Source organism: Castor canadensis, chromosome 11 (genome assembly GCF_047511655.1).
Source record: "Castor canadensis chromosome 11, mCasCan1.hap1v2, whole genome shotgun sequence".
Classification (NCBI taxonomy): domain Eukaryota; kingdom Metazoa; phylum Chordata; class Mammalia; order Rodentia; family Castoridae; genus Castor; species Castor canadensis.
In genome coordinates, this window is record NC_133396.1 from 52,079,778 (window position 1) to 52,100,039 (window position 20,262).

Sequence of the window (20,262 nt, forward strand, 5' to 3'; positions counted from 1 at the left end):
TTCAAGGAAGTTACAGTCCAAATAATGAGGTAGACCCTCAAGGTTAGAATGGAGAGTCAGTGAGCTGCAAGGAGAGTATTCTGAACTGTAAGCAGAATACTTACATCAGAATGAGTAAGAAACCAGATGATAAGGAGACAGAAAGTGTCGTTCCCACTAAGAAAAATCCGAAACAAGCAGGAAAACAAACTTAAAGGTCACATCCAAATATGGAACAGTCTAAAATATGTTGTGATTTTTGAGCAGGTAGAGTGACAAAGAGGAAAATTCTTTTGAAACCATCTTTTGAGGATCATGATCTTGGAACTATAGACAAGGAGATATAATCTTAGTTCACTTTTGTGTGAATGCTGTTTATTGTTTTCAGCTTTCAGAATCATGCTGGGGGCAGAGTACAGAAGACTTAAATGTGCCCCTAGAAAAGGAAGCAAATGTTCTAAATTTTAACAAGTTAAATGTGAAACTTGACAAGGTAGAGCAAAGGTGGAATCATTACAAAGTAGAATCAAGAAACCCTGTCTATGGATGATGGGACAAGAAGCTTAGGAACACTATTGAAGGTCAGAAATGTAACTAATACTAGTAAAAGGCCTAAAAGTAGCCATCGGACAATAATGAAGGGAAGAGAAAGAAGTATGAAACCTAACTCCTCCTTTATCTTGGAAGGAAGTCAGTAGATAAAGCCTCCATTTTTGAAACCAAGAGATAGGGGTATAGGTATATTACAGAGAGACTGAAGTGATAACCAGAAGAAAGTGAAATTAGAAAGTGGTTCTCCCAAGCACCAGGATTTGACCAGAAGCAGGTTTTCATTTGATTATGTTTAATTATGTGCATATATGACTGATAATTTTCTTTTTTTGGTGACACTGGCATTTGAACTCAGAGCTTTGTGCTTGCTGGGCAGGAGCTGTACCACTTGAGTCATGCTTCTAACCCTTTTTGCCGTGGTTATTTTTGAGACAGGGTCTCACTTTTTGCCCAGGACCACCTGGACCATGATCCTCCTATTTTTGCTACGCACAGTAACCGGCATGACAGGTGCACACCACCATGCCCAGCTTTTTCTGTTGAGATGGGTCTCATGAACTTTTTTTGCCCTGGCTGACCTAGAACCACAGTCATCCAGATCTCAGCCTCCCTCATAGCTGGGATGGCAGATACATACTACTGTGCCCAGCCAGCTGTTGGTTGATACGGGATCTCACTTTCTTTTTACCCAGAATGGGCCTCAAATTACTATCCCTTGAGTCCTAGGATTACAGGCATGAACCACTGGCACCCAGCATAACTGGTATTTTTTTATATATATAGCACCATGGTTAAATAACTTTTTTCACAACAGAATGTGATGTATGTCATAAATTTTGAAAAAGCTAAAACTAACCTAAGTAACAAAATCTCTGTCTAGTCAGTCAATAGTATTCCATTCAGTGATGATTATAACCCGTTAATCTTTTTTTCCTGAACCTAAGACCGTTGTTTTCATATTTGACTTACTATTATTTGTTTTATAATAGCTGATAATTTATATCAGTTGGTATCTGTGACAGTTGAAATCCCTTCCTGGCAAAAGCTACTTATTTTCAGTTGGTGATTCAGTCTCTTTTCCTTTTTAATCTAGAAGAGGAATCTCTTGTTGGCATTTGAAGCAGCTGAAAGTGTAGGCATCAAACCCAGCCTGGTGAGTATCCTATTTTGTGTCTTTTTGATACTGGATTCTATTTGCATAAGAAAAGATTGTCTACTAAACAATTTGTTATAGAACATTGAAATTAATTTGCAGGGGATATGTTGCTCATGATTCCTAGTGTAAAGTTACCCAGTTGTTCGGATCACATATGATTTAGAGTTTTTCACTGAAGACTTCATTATGGATAAATTACAGTTCTGGAAATACAGTGTGCTGAATCATCATTATAGCCTTCTTGTTCAAATCACCTAGAAATCTGAACACAATGTCATTTCTTAAAATATCAATACACAGCTGAGCTCTCAAGAAAGAGCAGGAAATAACCAGATGCCAGAAGCTTTAAAAGAAGTGAAAACTAAGCCAAAAGGCATGAGCTTGAGACAATCCCCTGGATGAAGGTGGGGATGCTGGTAGGAGCTCGTAATAAATAGATACCTGATAGGCTCTAATAGCCACAGACTTCACTTAATGTCCACAGGAACCAGAAACACGTACCTTAGCTTCCATAAACAAAGCATTAGCCCTGGGACCCCTGCATGAAACCAGAGCTCACAACCTGCTGCCTCTCTTAGTGAAAGCAGAACATTCAAAACCTACACCTGCATCCAGGGTGATGATAAGGAAGCTTGTCTCCACCTGGAGTTTTTTGTGAGCAAAAATAAATAAGTAAAATATCTTTAAGAAAAGAAAATAAATAAGTAAAATATCTTTAAGAAAAGAAAAGGTTTGAAGTCCAAGTTTCTATCTGTGCTGTGTGAAGCTCTTAGCTTATGCTCCCTTATGCAGGAAGCTTCAGTGGTTCAATGATTGCTGGAAATATGCTCACAAGATTAAAAAACACTTTAGAAAGATATTGACTTGAGTTAGCAAATACAGTAGACAAGAGTATTATCTACCAGAACTAGGGGTAATAAATAATCAGAAACATCACAATGACTGTGTTTAAACATATTAAAGAGATAAAAGACCAGGTGTAAAAGACCAAATTCTATTGTTTGGTTTTGTAGGAAATTTTTTCGTGTACACATAAACATTTAGGTACATGTAAGTTTCTAGGTATAGCAGATTACAAGAATAAGATCTTTAAAAAGTGAAGCTCACAATGTTCCCTAAGTTTTAGAAAGCATTCCTGCTCTGCCTTTTGTAATGAGAGTTTTAGCTGCCATATCACAAGGGTGAGCAACTCCTTGCAGAATGACTTGGGCAAGAGAGGTTATGTGGCCTCATTGTCATTGCTGCAGAACTGATATGTCTGTGACTTGGTAAAGGGACACTGTAGTCCAGGAGGGCTATTGCTCACTGAGTACCATCCACTGGGATAGTCACTGTACAGTTGAGCTCTTAGAGCCCTATAGAGCAAGGGGTCAGCACAACTCAGGATTTGGGGATATCCAAGTGGTCCCTTGGGTATAAACTTTGTAGGGTGCACTTCAGTAGTTACTTTGGGCTTAGTTACACACAAAAACAACATTTTCTCATTTTTGCTATGTGCCAGGAGCCATCTGAGCATATTCCATGTATGGACCCGCTGACCCTCACAGAAGCCCTATGAGGTAGATGTACTTACCGTGCGGGGGGACAGAGAGACACCTGCAATGAATAAAAGATCTCACAGCTAATGAGTAGCAAAGGCAAGAATCAGAGCCAGACAGGCCATTCTTAGAGCCTGGGCCCATAACTGTTGGTAACCCTGCATTCACAACAACTGTGTCCACTTTCTGGGCTCTCAAAGCACAATTTATTAATAGTGCAATATCCACATGCCTCTTTATATTGTAATTCATCTGATTATATGGCATGTCTCCACCCTCACCTTCACAACAATATGAGCTCCCTTATCCTTTTTCCAATGTTCTTTTTTAACATTCATCAAATCATTTATTTCTGACTCAACAAATATCAGTTGTTTTTATTGTGTATCTTACGCATAAGATTTTCCGTCTTAACATTTGAAGTGTTATGAAGCACGTTCACATCATTGTGCAACCTTCGCCACCCTCCTCCTCCTCCAGAACTCTTCATCTTGCCAAACAGAAACTCTTCATCTGTTAAACATTAACTGCCCATTCCCCACCCTCAGCGGCTGTTAACCACCATTCTATTTTCTATCTCTATGAATTTATCTATTTTAGAAGCCTCATGAATACAGTATTTGTCATACTGTATTTGTCTTTGTGACTGGCTTATTTAACATAGTATAATGTCCTCAAGATTCATCCATGTGTGACATGGTAAAATTTCCTTCCTTTTTAAGGCTGAATAGTATCCCTTTATATGTTTATACTACACATCCATTCATTATTGGAGACTGGGGTTGCTTCTACCTGTTAGCTATTGGGGACAGTGCCGCCATGAACATGGTATACAAGTACCTTATTTTTATTTATTTATTGGCAATACTAGGGTTTGAACTCAGGGCCCCACACTTGCTAGGAAGACATTCTACCACTTGAGCCATGCTCCTGGTCCGTTTTGCTTTAGTTATTTTTCAAATAGGGTCTTGAGTTTATGCCTTGGCCAGCCTGGACCACGGTCCCCCTATTTATGCTTCCTTCATAGTTGATACCATAGGTGTGCACCTGCACACCCCACCATGTCCAGTTTTTATTCGTTGAAATGGGATCTCATGAACTTTATGACTGGGCTGACCTTCAAATCATGATCCTCTGGAGTAGATAGGATTACAGAGTGAGCCACTATGTCCAGCCAACTACCTTATCTTTTTCACAACTAAAAGTTCTTCAAACAGTGCCAGGTTTCTTTTAGCAAGTATAAAAGGATAAAATGTGAAACTATAGTACATTTCCATGTTAATTGTCTTCCATTTTTCTTTGTTCTGTCTTCTGCATCCCGTGAGTTAGGTATTTATCCTGTGCTAATCCATCCTGTGGTAGTCTACACCAAGGATATTCACACCAGTGATTTACCACAGGGAGAATCATTTACTTACATCAGAGTTGGTGGACCAGTTGCAAAGGGAGCTTAGATTCTGTGTTTACAGTTACCTAGAACTGGCTCTTAAGAATCAGCATCATAGGGACAGTAGACGCTTTCTTTGTCTTGCCAGGGGAATGATGTAAAAGACTCACATGGCAACCTGCTAAGGCAGGCTGTAAAGGGGAAGGAGCCTAGGGTAGTCCCTCAGATACAGACTATGTGCTATTTTTTTAATCTGAGTGGCTATTACAGAAAATATTTGTTTTACAATAATTCACTAAATTATAATTTATATTGATATTCTTTTTGTATGTATGTTATATTTCACAATAAGTGTTATAAAACCAAGCCTAGTAGTACACACCTGTAATGCCAGCACTTGAGAGACCAGCCTATGCTACAGAAAAAGTTTGAGGCAGCTTGGGCTACATAGCAAGACCCTGTCTCAAAAAAAAAAAAAGTTAATAAAAAGATTGGAAGTATTTGTGAACATCTAGAAGGATTATGCAGTTTGCTTCACAAGTCTCTTTAAATTGTTTCTTCATTTGGAAAAGGAAAGGAAAATAAAAAGAAGCTAATGAGGCTTCCTAAACCCTGTATCTTGTGTTGGCATATGTGCAAATAAAAGGCTCACACTCACCAGCTGGACAAATGAATATAACTGTGTTTCAGGATAAAACATAAGATACAAGATGGTATCTTTCTTCATGATTTTCTGTATGAGGCTGTAGGGTTTGTTTATTTTGATACACACAAGTGCAAAGATTTCACTTAATTCATTCACTTGTCCTCTCAAGTGAATAGGTCTAGCCAATGCCTGTAACAGAACTTCCCCAGAGAAAGGCCTGCCTTAGCAGTAAGTAGGGGAAGAAGTCATCTTCTAAGATAAATACTACCCTCCCCATATTCTATTTTTTAAAAATCCCCCCAGTTTCCACTGCCAAGAACAGCCCCCACGCTGTTCAACTTTGTCATCTGCCTGCCTCCTTGTGTGTTTGTTCTTTCTTGTCTGCTAAATTATTGGTTGAATTAATATCTTCCAGTAAAATCACAGAAATTGTCCCATAGATGATATGGTCTTTTTATTGTCGTGGTTTTAGTCATAAAAATAAGAGCTCAACAATAAGAGGTTTTTGTGGCCCCTACATCCTTGCCAGTATTTGGTATGTTCACTGTCACTTTTTTCACATTTTAGCCATTCTCATAGGTATATATTAGTGTCTTGTAGTTGTGTTTTGGTTTTGTTGTCTTGTGGGGATTTGTTGTTGTTTTTGAGAGAGGGTCTTACTATGTAGCAGAGGCTGGCCTCAAACTCTCAATCTTTTCTGCCTAAGCCTCCCAAGTGTTGGGATTACAGGCATCTACCACCATATCTGGCTTCACTGCGTGTCTTTGTTGTTGTTTGTTTATGAGATGAGGGTCTCACTAATTTTTTTAACTTTTTGCCCAGACTGACCTCGAACTAAAATCCCTCCCAATCTCTGCCTCCCAATTATCTGGGATTACAGGGCACAAACCATCCCCCAGCCTTCATTGTTTTAATTGGCATTTCTCTACTGAAAATTATTTTGAGCTTTTCCCATATGCTTATTTGCTGACCATGGTCTAGTCTTTGGTTTAGTTTCTATTCAGATCTTTTGCCCATTTCAAGTTTTTTGTACATTCTAGATATGTAATTTACAGATATTTTCTCTCAGTCTATGGTTTGTCCTTTCATTCTCTTAACAGTATCTTTTTCAGATTCTCTATTTTTTAATTTTGCTAAAGTCCAGTTTATCAAATTTTTTCTTTCTTGATCATGTTTTTGATGTTGTATATAATAACTCATTACTCAGCACTCATTACTCACACAGATTTTCTCCTGTATTTTCTTCTAGAACTTTAATAATTTTGCATTTTTTATATTTAGGTCTCTGATCTATTTTGAATTTATTTGTCAAATAAGCTGTAAAATGTGCTTAACTCTTTTGTTTGTTTGTTTTTGCATATGGGCATCCACTCCCGCACCATTTGTTGAAAAGAGTATCTTTTCTCTATTTTATATTTTGGTTTTAAAAAAATCAGTTTGACTATATATGTGTGGTTTTGTTTCTGGGCTCCATTTTGGTTCATTGATCAAAATTTCTGCCTCTTATCAATTCCACACTATTTTGATTAATATAGCTTTATAAATGTATTAAAATCTAGGCCCCTTTGCTCTTTTTAGAATTGTGTTGGCTAGTCCAGTACTTTTGCCTTTGTAAATTTTAGAATGAGTTTGTCAATATCTACCAAAAATAAAGGCTTGCTGGGATTTTGACTGGAATTATATTGTATCTGTACATCAAACTGAGAAGAATTAATGTCTTAACAATACTGTCAGACTGGAGGCGTGGTTCAAGTGGTAAAGCATCTGCCTAACAATCGAGGCCCTGAGTTCAAACCCCAGCACTACCAAAACAACAACATAAATAGTATCTTCCAATCCATGAGCACATATCTCCACTTACTTAGATCTTTGATTTCTTTCATCAGTGTTTTTCTACATATTCTACATTCTGCACATATTTTGTTAGATTTAGACCGTAAGACTTTTTTTTTTTTTGGTGCTATTGTAAAAATGGTATTTTTTTCCTCCTGAAACTTCCAGTAATTCATTTCTGGTGTATAAGAAAGTGGTTGATTTTTATATACTAACTATATTCTGTGGTCTTGCTAAACTTGCATGTAGATTTATTTTATTTATTTATTTATTTATTTATTTTTGCGGTACTAAGGTTTGAACTCAGGGCCTTCATCTTAAGCCACTCCACCGGCACTTTTTTGTGATGGTTTTTTTTTTTTGCCTGGGCTGGCTTCGAACCATGATCCTCTGGATCTATGCCTCCTGAGTAACTAGGATTACAGGCATGAGCCACCAGCACCCGCCCTTTGGAGTTTTGACATAGACAATCCTGCCATCTCCAAAGAAAGCAGTCTGATTGCTTCCTTTCTGTATGCCTTTTATTTCTTTTTCCTGCCTTATTATACGAGCTAGAATTTCCAGTACTGTACTGAATAGGACAAGTAAAGAGAGGCCAACCTTGTACTCTTGATTTTATAGGGAAAGCATTATCTTTGACCATTAAGTATTTTTTGTACATACATTGTATTAGGTAAAATAAGTTCCTTCTATTCTTTTCTTTCAAGCCTCTTTTTCATGAATACCTCTTGAATTTTGTGTAATCTTTTTTCTTCATCTGTTGATATGACCATATGGGTTTTTTTCATCTGTTGAGATGATGAATTCCATTGACTTAAAAGCACTGAATCAGTTTTGCGTTGCTGAGGTGAGCCTCACTTAATCATGATGTATTTTACTTTTTATAGATTAATGGGTTCAATTTGCTATTGTTTGTTCAATTTTTTAATATTTTTGTGTCTGTGTTCATCTGAGAAACTAATTTGTAGTTTTCTTATAATGTCTTTTCTGTTTCTGGTCTGGTATTTAGGGTAATTAGTGCTGGTGTTACTGGAAAGCCAGTCCCCTAGCCTCAATGCCAATTCACAAATAACATGAGCAGGGTTTTAAGGAAAAGTAAATAAAGTTTACTATTCGTCAGATGAAGAGGAAGACAGGGAGAATAATCCTTTCAAAGCTCTGTTGTCCCACCTCTCAGAGAAAATATCTGCTTTTTAAAGGGGTGTTCAGGGGCTCAGTTTGATTATGTGACAACTCATGTCCTACGATGAGTGCTGGCCTTTGTTCTTCTGGTTCATTGGTGCCACATCTCCAAAACTGTGTGTGTGTTGGTTGACAGTTTTATTCCTCGGTGGTCAGAGAGAGAGAAGGGGAACTGAGTGCTCAAATTGAGGAGTAAAGAGAATTAAGCTTGGTCTCTCGAGCATGGAGAAAGAGAGACATAGGGGGAAAAATTTGAGTAACAAGCATAGCAACCTGGCCAGCATGTAAACTGGCTACACCAAAGTTTTTCCCTTTTGTAGTTCTTGTTATATTTTCCCCACTGTCAGTTTGTTCCTTCCATTTCTATGGAAAAGGGGCATCACAATCACCTGTTTCCTGCCTTTAGTTAATTCATGAGCCCAAGTATGGAGTCAGTGCTCCTCTGCAAAAGCAGCTTTTAAGCACTCATTATACTGACCTCTAGAAAGAGTTGTGAAGTTTTCTTCTAAAATACACAAATTCAAAATTTTTCTTTAAAAAAAATGTTTATTATTGTTATTGGTGGTGGTACTGAGATTTGAACTCAGAGCCCTATGCTTGCTAGACAAGTGCTCTATCACATAAGCCATGCCTCCAGTCCCAACATTTTCAAATGTAGCATTAACAATGTACCAAACTATTTTTTAATTAAGTTACTGCTAATGTGAAATACTGTGAGTAAAACTGTGTTGATTTATATCAGGATTCTTTCTTACTGTTTTCCCATGACCACAATCATCTCTAAGATTGAAGACACACCCTTCTCCTAGAGAGGAGTTAGCCATCTCTTGTCTCTTGTGTTCCTGGGCTTCCCTTACTTTCTTAGAGCTCATCTACCTCTGAATCCACGCATTCAATCTTTATCACTTCTTTTTTGTATTGTCATTAGCAGCCCTCCTGCTATAACAGCTTTGGCTTGTCATGTATCAGTCTATGTGCAGGGCCTTAACTACAGAGGTCCAGATAGAAGGAAACTTTTGACCCTTATAATCCATGAAAGTTTTGTTTTCTTGTTTTAAACATTTTTATTAGTTTATAATAGTTGTACAGGGAGTTTCATTTGACATTTCCATATATACATACAATAAACCCCGTTTGGTTCATCATCTCCATTATTTTTCCTCTTCCTCCTCTCCCTTTTTAAAATGACTTCAGCAGGCTTCAATGTTCCATATTCATACATGTATAGAAGGTACCTCAACCATAGTCACCCTCCTTTACCCCCTTTTTATCCTCCCTCTCCCACTGGTCTCCTCCTCTTAACATGACTTGTTTTATATTCCTGTCCTTCGTTGTTTAAAGTGTCTGTTCATGTTCAGTGTTGTTTTCTCTTTTAAAATTGTTTCTAGGCATATCTGTGTAGAATATTCCACTTGTTCCTTTTCTACCCCTTCCCGTGAACTATGATATGCTGATCATTTTTTAGCATAACCAGGGAACAAAGTGGGTGAAGTAAGTTCAGATGTTGAATCAGAGGACAAATGACTTGTTAACAGTCTCAGCTGGTTGTGTCACCCGCCAGGAACAGATGTGCTTAGTTCAACCTTATTTTTCCACTCCATCTCTAGAGGCTTCTGGCTTTATATAAGGGTTCTTTCCTACTGTTCTTTTATGAACACGAAAGAATCCAAATTCAACCCTGAAGTTAATTATTAACTATGTTCAGTGGCACCAACTTCCAAAAAGCTTGACTGAGTATTCTTGTGGGGTGCCCAGCCCTCTTACCTGTTACCTTCTGGCCTCAACTTTATGCTTGTTCCTTGCAAGTTTACTTGCAAAATTAGCCCCTACCTCTTCCAAAAAAAGAAGGAACAAATTAGCATAAATAAATAAATAGCAAAAAAACTTACTAAATTAGAAAAAAAACATTAAATGGTAACACCTAATTCTAGTAGAATTTGTAGTTTAAGTTGGTTCAAGCTTCCGTTGTAACCACATTCATAGAGTTTTTTCTGCAGGAGAATTCAAGAGACATATAGTGTGTCCACTGTAACAGAGCTTGAGAAGTTAGAGGCTCATTCACTTACACTTGCATGAGCTTTAGAAAAGTAGAAAACTGTTTTCTGATAGTGAAACTATGGATGATTTTGCAAAACTTTTGATGATATCATGTTCACAGATGAAGGCAAGGGGAGATCATGTCATGTCTTTTCACAAGGACAGATCTCCTGGATCAGTAGGATGAAAAGTCTGCCTCTACCTTTATTTGTGCGGGTGGAGGGTATCGCAGGAAAAGCCTGTCTTAGTGGGACGGGGTCTATGATTCCTGCCTGTGACCTGTCCCTTCCCCCAACAGGAGCTCAGTGAGATGCTGCGCACTGACCGTCCCGACTGGCAGAGTGTGATGCAGTATGTAGCTCAGATCTACAAGTACTTTGAGACGTAAGCCCAAAGATCCAGCTAGCAGCTGCTGCCGCCACCTGCAGTTTGTCCTGGAAGTGCCTGGGTGCTGTCCACCGACTCTGCTCTGCCCACCACCCAGCCAGCCATCTGGATTTCCAAGGAAGGCTCAAACCCCTAGACTACCACTCAAATAAGAGACAGAGCTGTGCTCACCATGTCCTTGTCTCAAATGCAAATGCATCTGGAGCATAAGTTGGGGGACCGTTGCTCTCCCACCAGAGTTTCTCAGGAGGACGGGCTCCTCCTTCCAGACCAAGATCAAGGTCCCATGCCTAGGCTCCTTCCTGCCAGAATCCAGGGCCTTGCCAATCCCATGTGGTGATGACGCGTGACCTGCAGAATTCCCCCTAAGCAGCACCTCCAGTCTTTGTTTTGTTTTTAACTAAAAACACCCCACTTTGCCTTTATAAAAACCTTATCCTTGCCAACTGCCCCCGACAAAAACAATACCCCACAAAAAAACAAAATAACTTTGCTTCAAAGCAACCTAAAAACACATCCCTACCATTTGGGGAAACGGGCTCACATTCTAGGTAACAATTTTGATGCCTAGGATTTGATTATACCATTTAGACCTCACAGTCCATTATTTGATTCCTCGGAGGTGCAAAGGAGCCCCTGAATGCCCCGCTGAAACATTCCCGTGAGGCGTCCCACAGCAGGAAGTGAGTGCTGACCAAGTTAGCACAAGCAGTGGTTTCCAGGCTGAAAGAGGAACCACAGTCACTGTCCACAGCCTTTGTCTTCCTGTTCTGCCACACACCCATTCACACCCTTGTGTGCTTGTCCCACACAGAGCCTGATACAGGTCACTTGTGTCTGAAGCAGCCTGTGTCTGTTGTGCACTTCACATATTTGCACAGTTAATCAGGCTGTGGATGTGGGTCTCAGGATTCTGGGCAGACAGCAAATCTAAACAGAATTTCAACTCCACGGGGATTCAGTCTTTGGTACTTCATTAGGCCTTTGACATTTGCCAGGCAAAAGAGCTGTTGGGAGGAGGTGATGATGGCTCCGTTCATCACTGAACAAGAGAGAGATAGTCTCCTGATGTTCCACTGGTCACCCTGAGTAGCACAGGGCCTTCCCAAGAGCTCAGTCCAGGGTCTCTTGGTGACCCTTGGGGCTCCTTGGGCAAATCAGTGAGTGTTCCATAGCAAATGAGGGTGCCAATTGAGATAAATTTGTAAGCGCTGGTTACTTGCTGTCTTATGTGCCAAATATCTCTGGATTGGTGCCCCCTGACTGCTCAGCTGAACCAGTCATTCAGAGCCCCATCCCAGAGGCTGTGGGTCCTGGACTCTGTCTCTTCCTCCAGGCCAGCCCTTTGCTTAGGTGGCAGCTGAGTCCTGACAACCAGGTGGCCCTGATTCTCAAACTGCCGCACTTAGTGTGGGTGCAGCCTCCACCTGTCAGCCCTATCTGTGGTTCTCAACTGTGGCTTTGAATCCAGGTTCCCTGGGGAGCTTCCAGAAATCTGCTCAGATCAGGCAAGTCAGATATCTGGAATGGGAGCAGAGACACATTCTATATCTTTTCAGAGTTCTCCCACACTCCACTTCACAGCCACACAGAGGAGAGAGAGTGCCTTTCTAGAGCACCCTCCTTCACCCTCCTCCAGTTCAGCCTGTGTTTGGGGACCAGTATCAACTGCATCACTGGCCCCTTGTGTGCAAATGGAAGCTGAGGTTCAGCAAGACAGAGTTGCTCCTTCCTAATGAATGTATCACTGTGTCGCCTCCTGCACCTGCCTTGTTGCCATCTTGATGCTTCTTCTTTGTCTCCAAGCCTCTGCTTTGTGACCATCCAAGGGGAGAGAAGCACAGTTCTGGGTCTCAGGGTGGAGCTGTGGGTGGTTGTGCTTCAGCTGAGCTTACCCTGGGGAGTTGTAGGAGAGGCAGTTGAGATCTTGAGATTTGAGGAGTGTTTAGCCTGATTGCCACTCTGCTTTCAGTGATGACATGTGAAGATGAAGAAGTAACTGTGGGCAAAGCAGTGCCTGTGCAGGACTCCAGACATGCCACATTTCCCCTCGTCCATGCTGGAGAGGCACCAACCTTTCTCCAGTGGGAGCCCACATCCATTTTTGTCTGTATCCTGCCAGGGGGCACAGAAGAGGAGTGGTGTGTCTTGTCCATAGAAACAAGTGACATCAGGCACAACTGATGGTGGTAGGGTGAAGGGCAAGCTCCGGCACTACCAGTTCCCCAAGGCACAGTACCAGCCAGCTGGGTGTGGCGGTGCAGAGGCTGGAGAGAGCCCCAGAGTACAAAAAGGAATGCAGAGAAAATATGGTAGCATCTTATATTGCCTTGACTTTTACTCAGCAAACCATCGTTCCCAGCTGTCTAACCTGAGGCTTTCAGAGGCCTCAGTAACCATGTGTCTTCCCATCTCCCCTCAGCCAGTACTCAGTGAAAATTGTTTGGTGGTTCTACACATCCATTTTTTAAATGCATAATTTTTGTATACACAGCTGCAAAATCCAAGACTCCAAGAAGCAAAGACTAAAGAGAAGTCTGGTTCTCCACACGTGAACCACTTCATGGATTGTGTCTTTGCTGACACGGATCTCAGATGGCAGAGGTCCCTACCCCAGGAATAGCATTCCAGGGAACTTTCTTTGTCCCTTCTCATTTCAAAAAGAGTGGTAGTCTTTTGTTTTCATTCTTTATTCAATTGTTTGCAGCTTTTGTAGAAGCCATCCAAAGTAGAAGCCATGGGTGGAAGACAAAAAGACATGTCCTGCCAGGTATGGTGGTGCACACCTGCAATCTCAGCTATTCTGGAGGCTGAGGCAGGAGGATCTTTTGAGCCCAGGAGTTTGAGATCAACCTAGGCAACACAGTGAGACACCAGCTCAAAAAAGAAAAACATGTCCCAATGTGATTAACCATCTAGCAATGATGAATGTCTGCTGTGGTCTCTTCCCTGCTTCTCACAAGTACCTGCCAGGTCCCCCTCCTCCCCCAGGCATGTCGCTGGTCTGTGGAGATGAGGACTGGGCCCTTAGAGACAAATCACCTGCTAGTCTAGCAGCTCTCACCATTCCACAGTTGAGATGCCCCACCAATGGCGTGCAGTGAGGGACCCCTGCAGCCTTTTTAAGAAGTGTTTCTAATACCTACATTTACCATGTTCACCGGGTGTTTCCATCTCCAACAGCATTGGACTTTTGCTGAATTGGAGCATCCTGAGTGGCTCACTGGTTTTAACTACAGCTGATACACCTAAGGCCCCATTTCTATAAGGAGCACACTAGATGGTACCAAGCACTGTCAGTACATGCCATGCCAACACAGATGTAATTTACCTATTAACATGAAAGTGTACGATGTATCTCTGTGTAATATTTCTAATAAATATATTTTGTCTTTGTCTCATTTTGATTTTTTTCCCCAGTGACATTTATCATTGTTTTTTCAGAGTACCAAACTTATATTGAGTCTGCTTTCAAACCAGCACACACATACTCCTCATCACATTTCTGTCCCCACTGCAACTGCTCTTGCAGGCGTTGCCAGAGGCGTCCTGACAGCAACTCTGCCTCCTCTGTCTGCAGCTGTCTTGCCGTGGCCAGAAGCTGTTGTGAAGATCATCCTTCAGGGCCCTGCCTGGATGCTGCCAAGCTGTGCAGATGTGCCTAAGACATGCAGTGTTAAACACGTGACAAAGAGCAACTAAGACCCTGGAACCACACACGGGAGGTATTAAACAAGAGGAAGTCTGGGCAAGATTGAGGAGGCAAAATTCATAAAAATTGTAACTAACAGGGAATGCCAGTGCTTCTGACACTACAACACTGCCTACCGATTGAGCAGGTAGTGAGTGGCTTTTTAAGCATCACCTGGAAGGCACCATTCACGATCTAGTGTCAGGTCCACAAGAAAAGAGAGGAGGCTTCCCACCTTAGCATCCTTACTTCCTCCTCCCAGAAAAGCACCGCTGTCCTGGCCTTTCTCTCCTGGGCTTCCTTCTCAGACTAGTTCAGTCCCTGATAATGGTTTATTGAGCCAGCTCGGCGGCCACTGCTTACTTTAGGCTGGAGGTGACAGGAAAATCTGTGTGCAGGAAATACCATGTTTTGTTTGCTCACCATCCAATCACCTGCACCATCTTTGACTACTCAGCTTGGGCACACAGTGTGTTCACTTCCGCTGGCTCACACACAGCACAAGTGGGCATTTTTGAGTGGCTGGTACAGCTTGGTGAATGATCTCTATGTGTGCCGTTGCTTGGGGCCCATCAGGGAAGTCCCTGTCCTGTGGGCCTGGCCATGTACATGCATGAAGCATCACCTGTGGACATTTTGTGGCTGGGGTGTCTAAGCACATATGCTCTAAAGGTAGGGTACCTTGGGTTAAAGTGGCCATCTGGGAGCTCTGACGCCCAGATCATCTTCCTTAGCCTCTCTGAACCAAAATTCTCATACAATGGTCTTAGTCCACTTATGTTGCTATGACAAAATACCACAGACTGAGTAATTTGTAAAGAATAGAGGTTTAGTTAGCTCCTGGTTCTGAGGGTGAGAAGTCCAAGAGCTTGACTCTGGCTTGTGGCGAGGGCTTCATGCTGTGTTACAACATAGCGGAGGGCATCCCATGGCAACAAAGAGAGCATGCTGGCTCAGGTCTCACTTCCTCCTCTTATAAAACCACTAAGGCCATCATGGAGCCCACTCTCACAACTTCATCTAGTCCTAATTACATCCCAAAGGCCCCACCTCCAAACACCCCCTAACAGATTACTTAGGAGATCACGTTTCTAACACATGAAACTTTTGGGACCCACATTAAAACCAGAGCAGCAATGGAAGGGAAGTGGCCCAGGAAGTGGTCGCATGAAACAAAGCCTCAGATCAGAGGCTCCCATTGGGAATGGTGCACAGAGTGCCCCTGTGGCGTCTGCTGTTTCACAGTGGGCGTTGGTTTCTGCTCCCATGGGGATCAGCCCACCTTGTAACCCAATTGCCCCACAGCCACTTCCTCTTCGCTAAGTGAGAAGGGCTGGAGCTCTTGGGCAGCTGAGTTACACTTCACTCAGCTCCTTCCTCAAGGGCGGAGCTGCATATTTCTTTGCTTACAGTACCTAAACCTAAGGGGCAATACTTGATATACAAATAATTTTTGATTAATTGGTAGAAACATCCAGCCGCTGCTTACTCCCCCTCTGACTTGGAATTGGTCACTGAACTGCAGTCTGTCTTGTGAGCAATCATTTCCAGTATTTTCCAGCTTGATGGTAAGCAAGAAAGACCCTGGGGAGAAACTGGGAAATCTGACCTCACCAAGGCCTTCATCGTCTTTCCTTTTTGCTCTGCTGCTGTCATGAATGAAATGACAAAACGTTCCAAGAAGAATCTCACAGCCTTCCAGACCCTGTGACTGCATTCATTTTTAAACTAACCTGCCAAAACTTCAGTGAGAATTTTCTAGATTATGGAAAATCCTCATAAAAAGATTCGTCCAGGACATCTTCCAGGGTTGGCCAAGAGGCCCCATCGCCCTGCCCACTTGACCATCTGGGCTGTTATTTATATCTCTCCTTCAAGCATATCCTTACTCTCATATCAGAAGAATGAGATCGAGCAGAAAGTGGGACATGGGAAAGGTTAGCCACAGCTGTCTTCCTGCCACGTGACCTCAGGAGGCTGGGACACCATCTGCAGAGTCCCACTCTAGGAAACTGTCTGGATGGAGAAGGAGACTTGTCCTGAGTCAAGCAAAGTCTGAGGGCAGCACCGCAGCAGAGCACCAGGTCTTCCCGGAATCAGAGAACATCACTGGGCAGTCCCAATGGCCAGAGAGGGATATGCAGCTCTTGGCAACAAGGAAGATGAGTCATATTTAGTCCTGGTGTATTTCAAACTCACATCTGTAACTCCCACAAATTTGGCTGTTTCTGTTTGGGGGGGGGCAGGAAATAAAAATTTTTTCAAAAAATTCCTGTAATTCCAGCTACTTGGGAGGTGGAGATCAGGAGGATACAGTTCAAGTCCAGCCCAGGCAAAAAGTTAATGAGACCCCCCCATCTCAACAAACAAGCTAGGCATGACATGGTGGTTCACATCTGTAATCCCAGCTTCTTGGGAGGTATAAGTAGGAAGATTGAGTTCTGAAGCTCACCTGGGCAAAAAGTCAAGGCACTGTCCAAAAAGTAACTAAAGCAGAAATGGCTGGGAGTGTGGCTCAAGTGGTAGAGTGCTTGCCTAGCAAGTGCAGCCCTGAATAAATAATACAACTTAAATAAATAAAATCATTTTTAAAGAGAAGGATGTGTCACGTACCCCAGAGTAAACATGAGGCAGAACATGTTCCCCTGGGCAGGCTCAGTTCCTTGGTTCCTCAGTGTGTGAATGTCTCAGGACACTAAGTGTGGTGTCAGGTTTCAAAACTCTGTTTATTTGTTTGGGGTTCAACATGGCCCCACCTACAAACCAACTCTACCTACTGCTCAGCCAGTCCCTAGAGGGGAACCTGGCTGTGTTAGGCCCTTGTGAGGGAGAATTTGTAGATGTTTATGATGCACCTTCTTTAAGAGTTGTCCAGGCTGGGCACCAGTGGCTCACACCTGTAATCCTAGCTACTCAGGAGGCAAAGATCAGGAGTTCAAAGCCAGCCCTGGCAAATAGTTTGTGAGACCCTGTCTCAAAAATACCCATCACAAGAAAGGGTTGAGTGGATCAAGGTGTAGGCCCTGAGTTCAAACCCCAGTACTACCAAAAGAAAAAAAGTCTTGTCCAGGATGACTTTGACAAGGGAGGGGTTACAACTGCCACCCCAACTCCAGATCCTCACTCCTTAGAGAGAGGCAACTCTCCTCAAATTCAGGTCTTTGGAGGCCCAAGGAAATACTTTGTGCCTCCCACCATATACTGGGATCAAGCATCTCCTCCATTGCTCCCCAACATCACAACACTACATTGTAAGCCTTGAATTGATCTCTTCTTGCTGTTGTGCTAGTTACCGCAGACTCTCCAAATGACACAAATCCGTTATTTTCAAGCATGTCATCACTCTCTGGAGTTAGAAATCCAACACAAGACTCTGTGCGCTATGGTTTGGACAAGTGCCCCCAAAAGTCCATGTGGTCACACATCTGTGGTGCTACTAGAAGGTGGGACCTCAAGGGAGGAAGTTAGGTCATTGGGGGGATGTGCTCTTGAGGGACTATTGAGACCCCAGTCTCTTCCTGTTTCTCTCTTTGTTCCCAAGTCACCATGAGTGGACAGAACTCCTCCACTGTGCACTCCTGCCATGAAGTACTGAGCCTCCACAATAGGGCCAAGTGACATGATAACATGGACTGAAGCCTCTGAAACCATGAGCCAACGTAAACCTTTCCTCCTTTTAAGTTTATTTATCTTAGGTATTTTGTTACAGCAACAGTAAGCTGACTAGCATACTGGATTCAAATGAGTGTCAGCATTCCTTTCTGGAGGCTCTAGGAGAGACTTTGCTTTCTTGCCTTTTCCAGTTTTTGGGTTATTTAGCTCATGACCCTTTCCTCCATCTTCTAATGGATCTTTTTGGCAAGATTTCCAGGCCAAATCTTTTATTTTTATCTTTTATTATTTTTAATAATCTAGAAGAATCTCACCATTTTTCCATGGACACATCTCTCTGTGGTTCTCTACAGCAGGAAAAGCTCTTTAGTTTTAATGGCCCATCTGGATTCTGCAGGTAATACTTCCTATCTCAAGCTAGGAAGAGTCTCTTCTGCCATGTGAGGTAACATTCATTCCAAGAACTAGGATCATTATTCTGTTCACTGCAGTCATCTTTTCTGTCTTTCTCTTCCCATTAATAATCAGTAGAGGCAGCACCAAACCACAGGAAAAAGAAAAGCAAGACAGTAGAGAGTAACTTCAACTTAGGTACACACAATCAAACCTTCAAACAACTAAGACAACTAAATGACAGGAATCACCACATACCTATCAGTACTAACACTTAATGTTAACGGACTTAATTCACCCATCAAAAGGCACCGCTTGACGAAATGGATTAAAAGGGAAGATCCAACAATTTGTTGCTTACAGGAGACTCATCTCACCAACAGAAATAAGCATAGGCTTAGGATGAAAGGCTGGAAGAAGATTTACCAAGCCAATGGCCCCCGAAAACAGGCAGGAGTAGCAATACTTATCTCTGACAAGTAGACTTCAAACCTACATTGATCAAACGAGATAAAGAAGGACATTCCATACTAATAAAAGGGGAAATAGACCAAAAGGAAATAATAATCATCAACCTGTATGCACCCAATGTCAACACACCCAAGTTCATCAAACATACCCTGAAAGACCTAAAAGCATATATAAACGCCAACACAGTGGTTGTGGGAGACTTTAACACCCCATTATCATTAATAGATAGGTCATCCAAACAAAAAAATCAATAAAGAAATCCTAGATCTAAAATATGCAATAGATCAAATGGACCTAGTAGATGTCTACAGAACATTTCATCCAACTTCTACACAATATACATTCTTCTCAGCAGCCCATGGAACTGTCTCCAAAATAGATCATATCCTAGGCACAAAGCAAGTCTCAGCAAATATAAGAAAATAGAAATTATACCGTGCATACTATCTGATCACAATGCAGTAAAAGTAGAACTCAACAACAAAAGTAAAGACAAAAAGCATGCAAACAGCTGGAAACTAAATAACTCATTACTCAATGAATAATGGATCATCGATGCAATAAAAGAGGAAATTAAGAAGTTCCTGGAAGTCAATGAAAATGAAAACACAACCTACCAGAACCTATGGGACACAGCTAAGGCAGTCCTGAGAGGAAAGTTTATAGCCATGAGTGCATATATTAAAAAGACTGAAAGATCCCAAATCAATGACCTAATGATACATCTCAAACTCCTAGAAAAACAAGAACAAGCAAATCCCAAATCAAATAGAAGAACAGAAATAATAAAAATAAGAGCTGAAATCAACGAAATAGAAACCAAAAAAAACATACAAAGAATTAATGAAACAAAAAGTTGGTTCTTGGAAAAAATAAACAAGCTCAATAGACCCCTGGCAAACCTGACTAAAATGAGGAGAGAAAAAACCTAAATTAGTAGAATCAGGAATGCAAAAGGGGAGATAACAATAAACACCATGGAAGTCCAGGAAATCATCAGAGACTACTTCGAGAACCTATATTCAAATAAATTTGAAAATCTTAAAGAAATGGACAGATTTCTAGATACATATGATCATCCAAAACTGAACCAAGAGGAAATTAATCAGCTGAATAGATCTATAACACAAAATGAAATTGAAGCAGCAATCAAGAGTCTCCCCAAAAAAGAAAAGTCTAGGACCTGATGGATTCTCTGCAGAATTCTATCAGACCTTTAAAGAAGAACTGACACCAACCCTCCTTAAATTGTTCCACAAAATAGAAAGGGAAGGAAAACTGCCAAACACATTTTATGAAGCCAGTATTACACTTATCCCAAAACCAGGCAAAGACACCTCCAAAAAGGAGAACTATAGGGCAATCTCCTTAATGAACATTGATGCAAAAATCCTCAAT

At 41.6% G+C, this 20,262-nt stretch overlaps 1 protein-coding gene across 9 annotated transcripts in view; it reads left to right on the forward strand.

Moving 5' to 3' along the window:
* Specc1 (sperm antigen with calponin homology and coiled-coil domains 1) overlaps positions 1-14,093 on the forward strand; it is a 290,773-nt gene extending 276,680 nt beyond the window's left edge. For 8 of the 9 annotated variants that reach the window (XM_074046724.1, XM_074046722.1, XM_074046727.1 and 5 more), the window contains 2 exons: positions 1,625-1,684; positions 10,609-14,093. In XM_074046724.1, coding sequence (XP_073902825.1) covers positions 1,625-1,684; positions 10,609-10,698 — 150 coding nt within the window. In that variant the 3' untranslated portion in view covers positions 10,699-14,093. Of the gene's footprint in view, positions 1-1,624; positions 1,685-3,188; positions 3,247-10,608 lie in introns of all 9 variants that reach the window. The other variant, XM_074046723.1, reaches the window with a different exon arrangement.
* Positions 14,094-20,262: the final 6,169 nt, after the last annotated feature.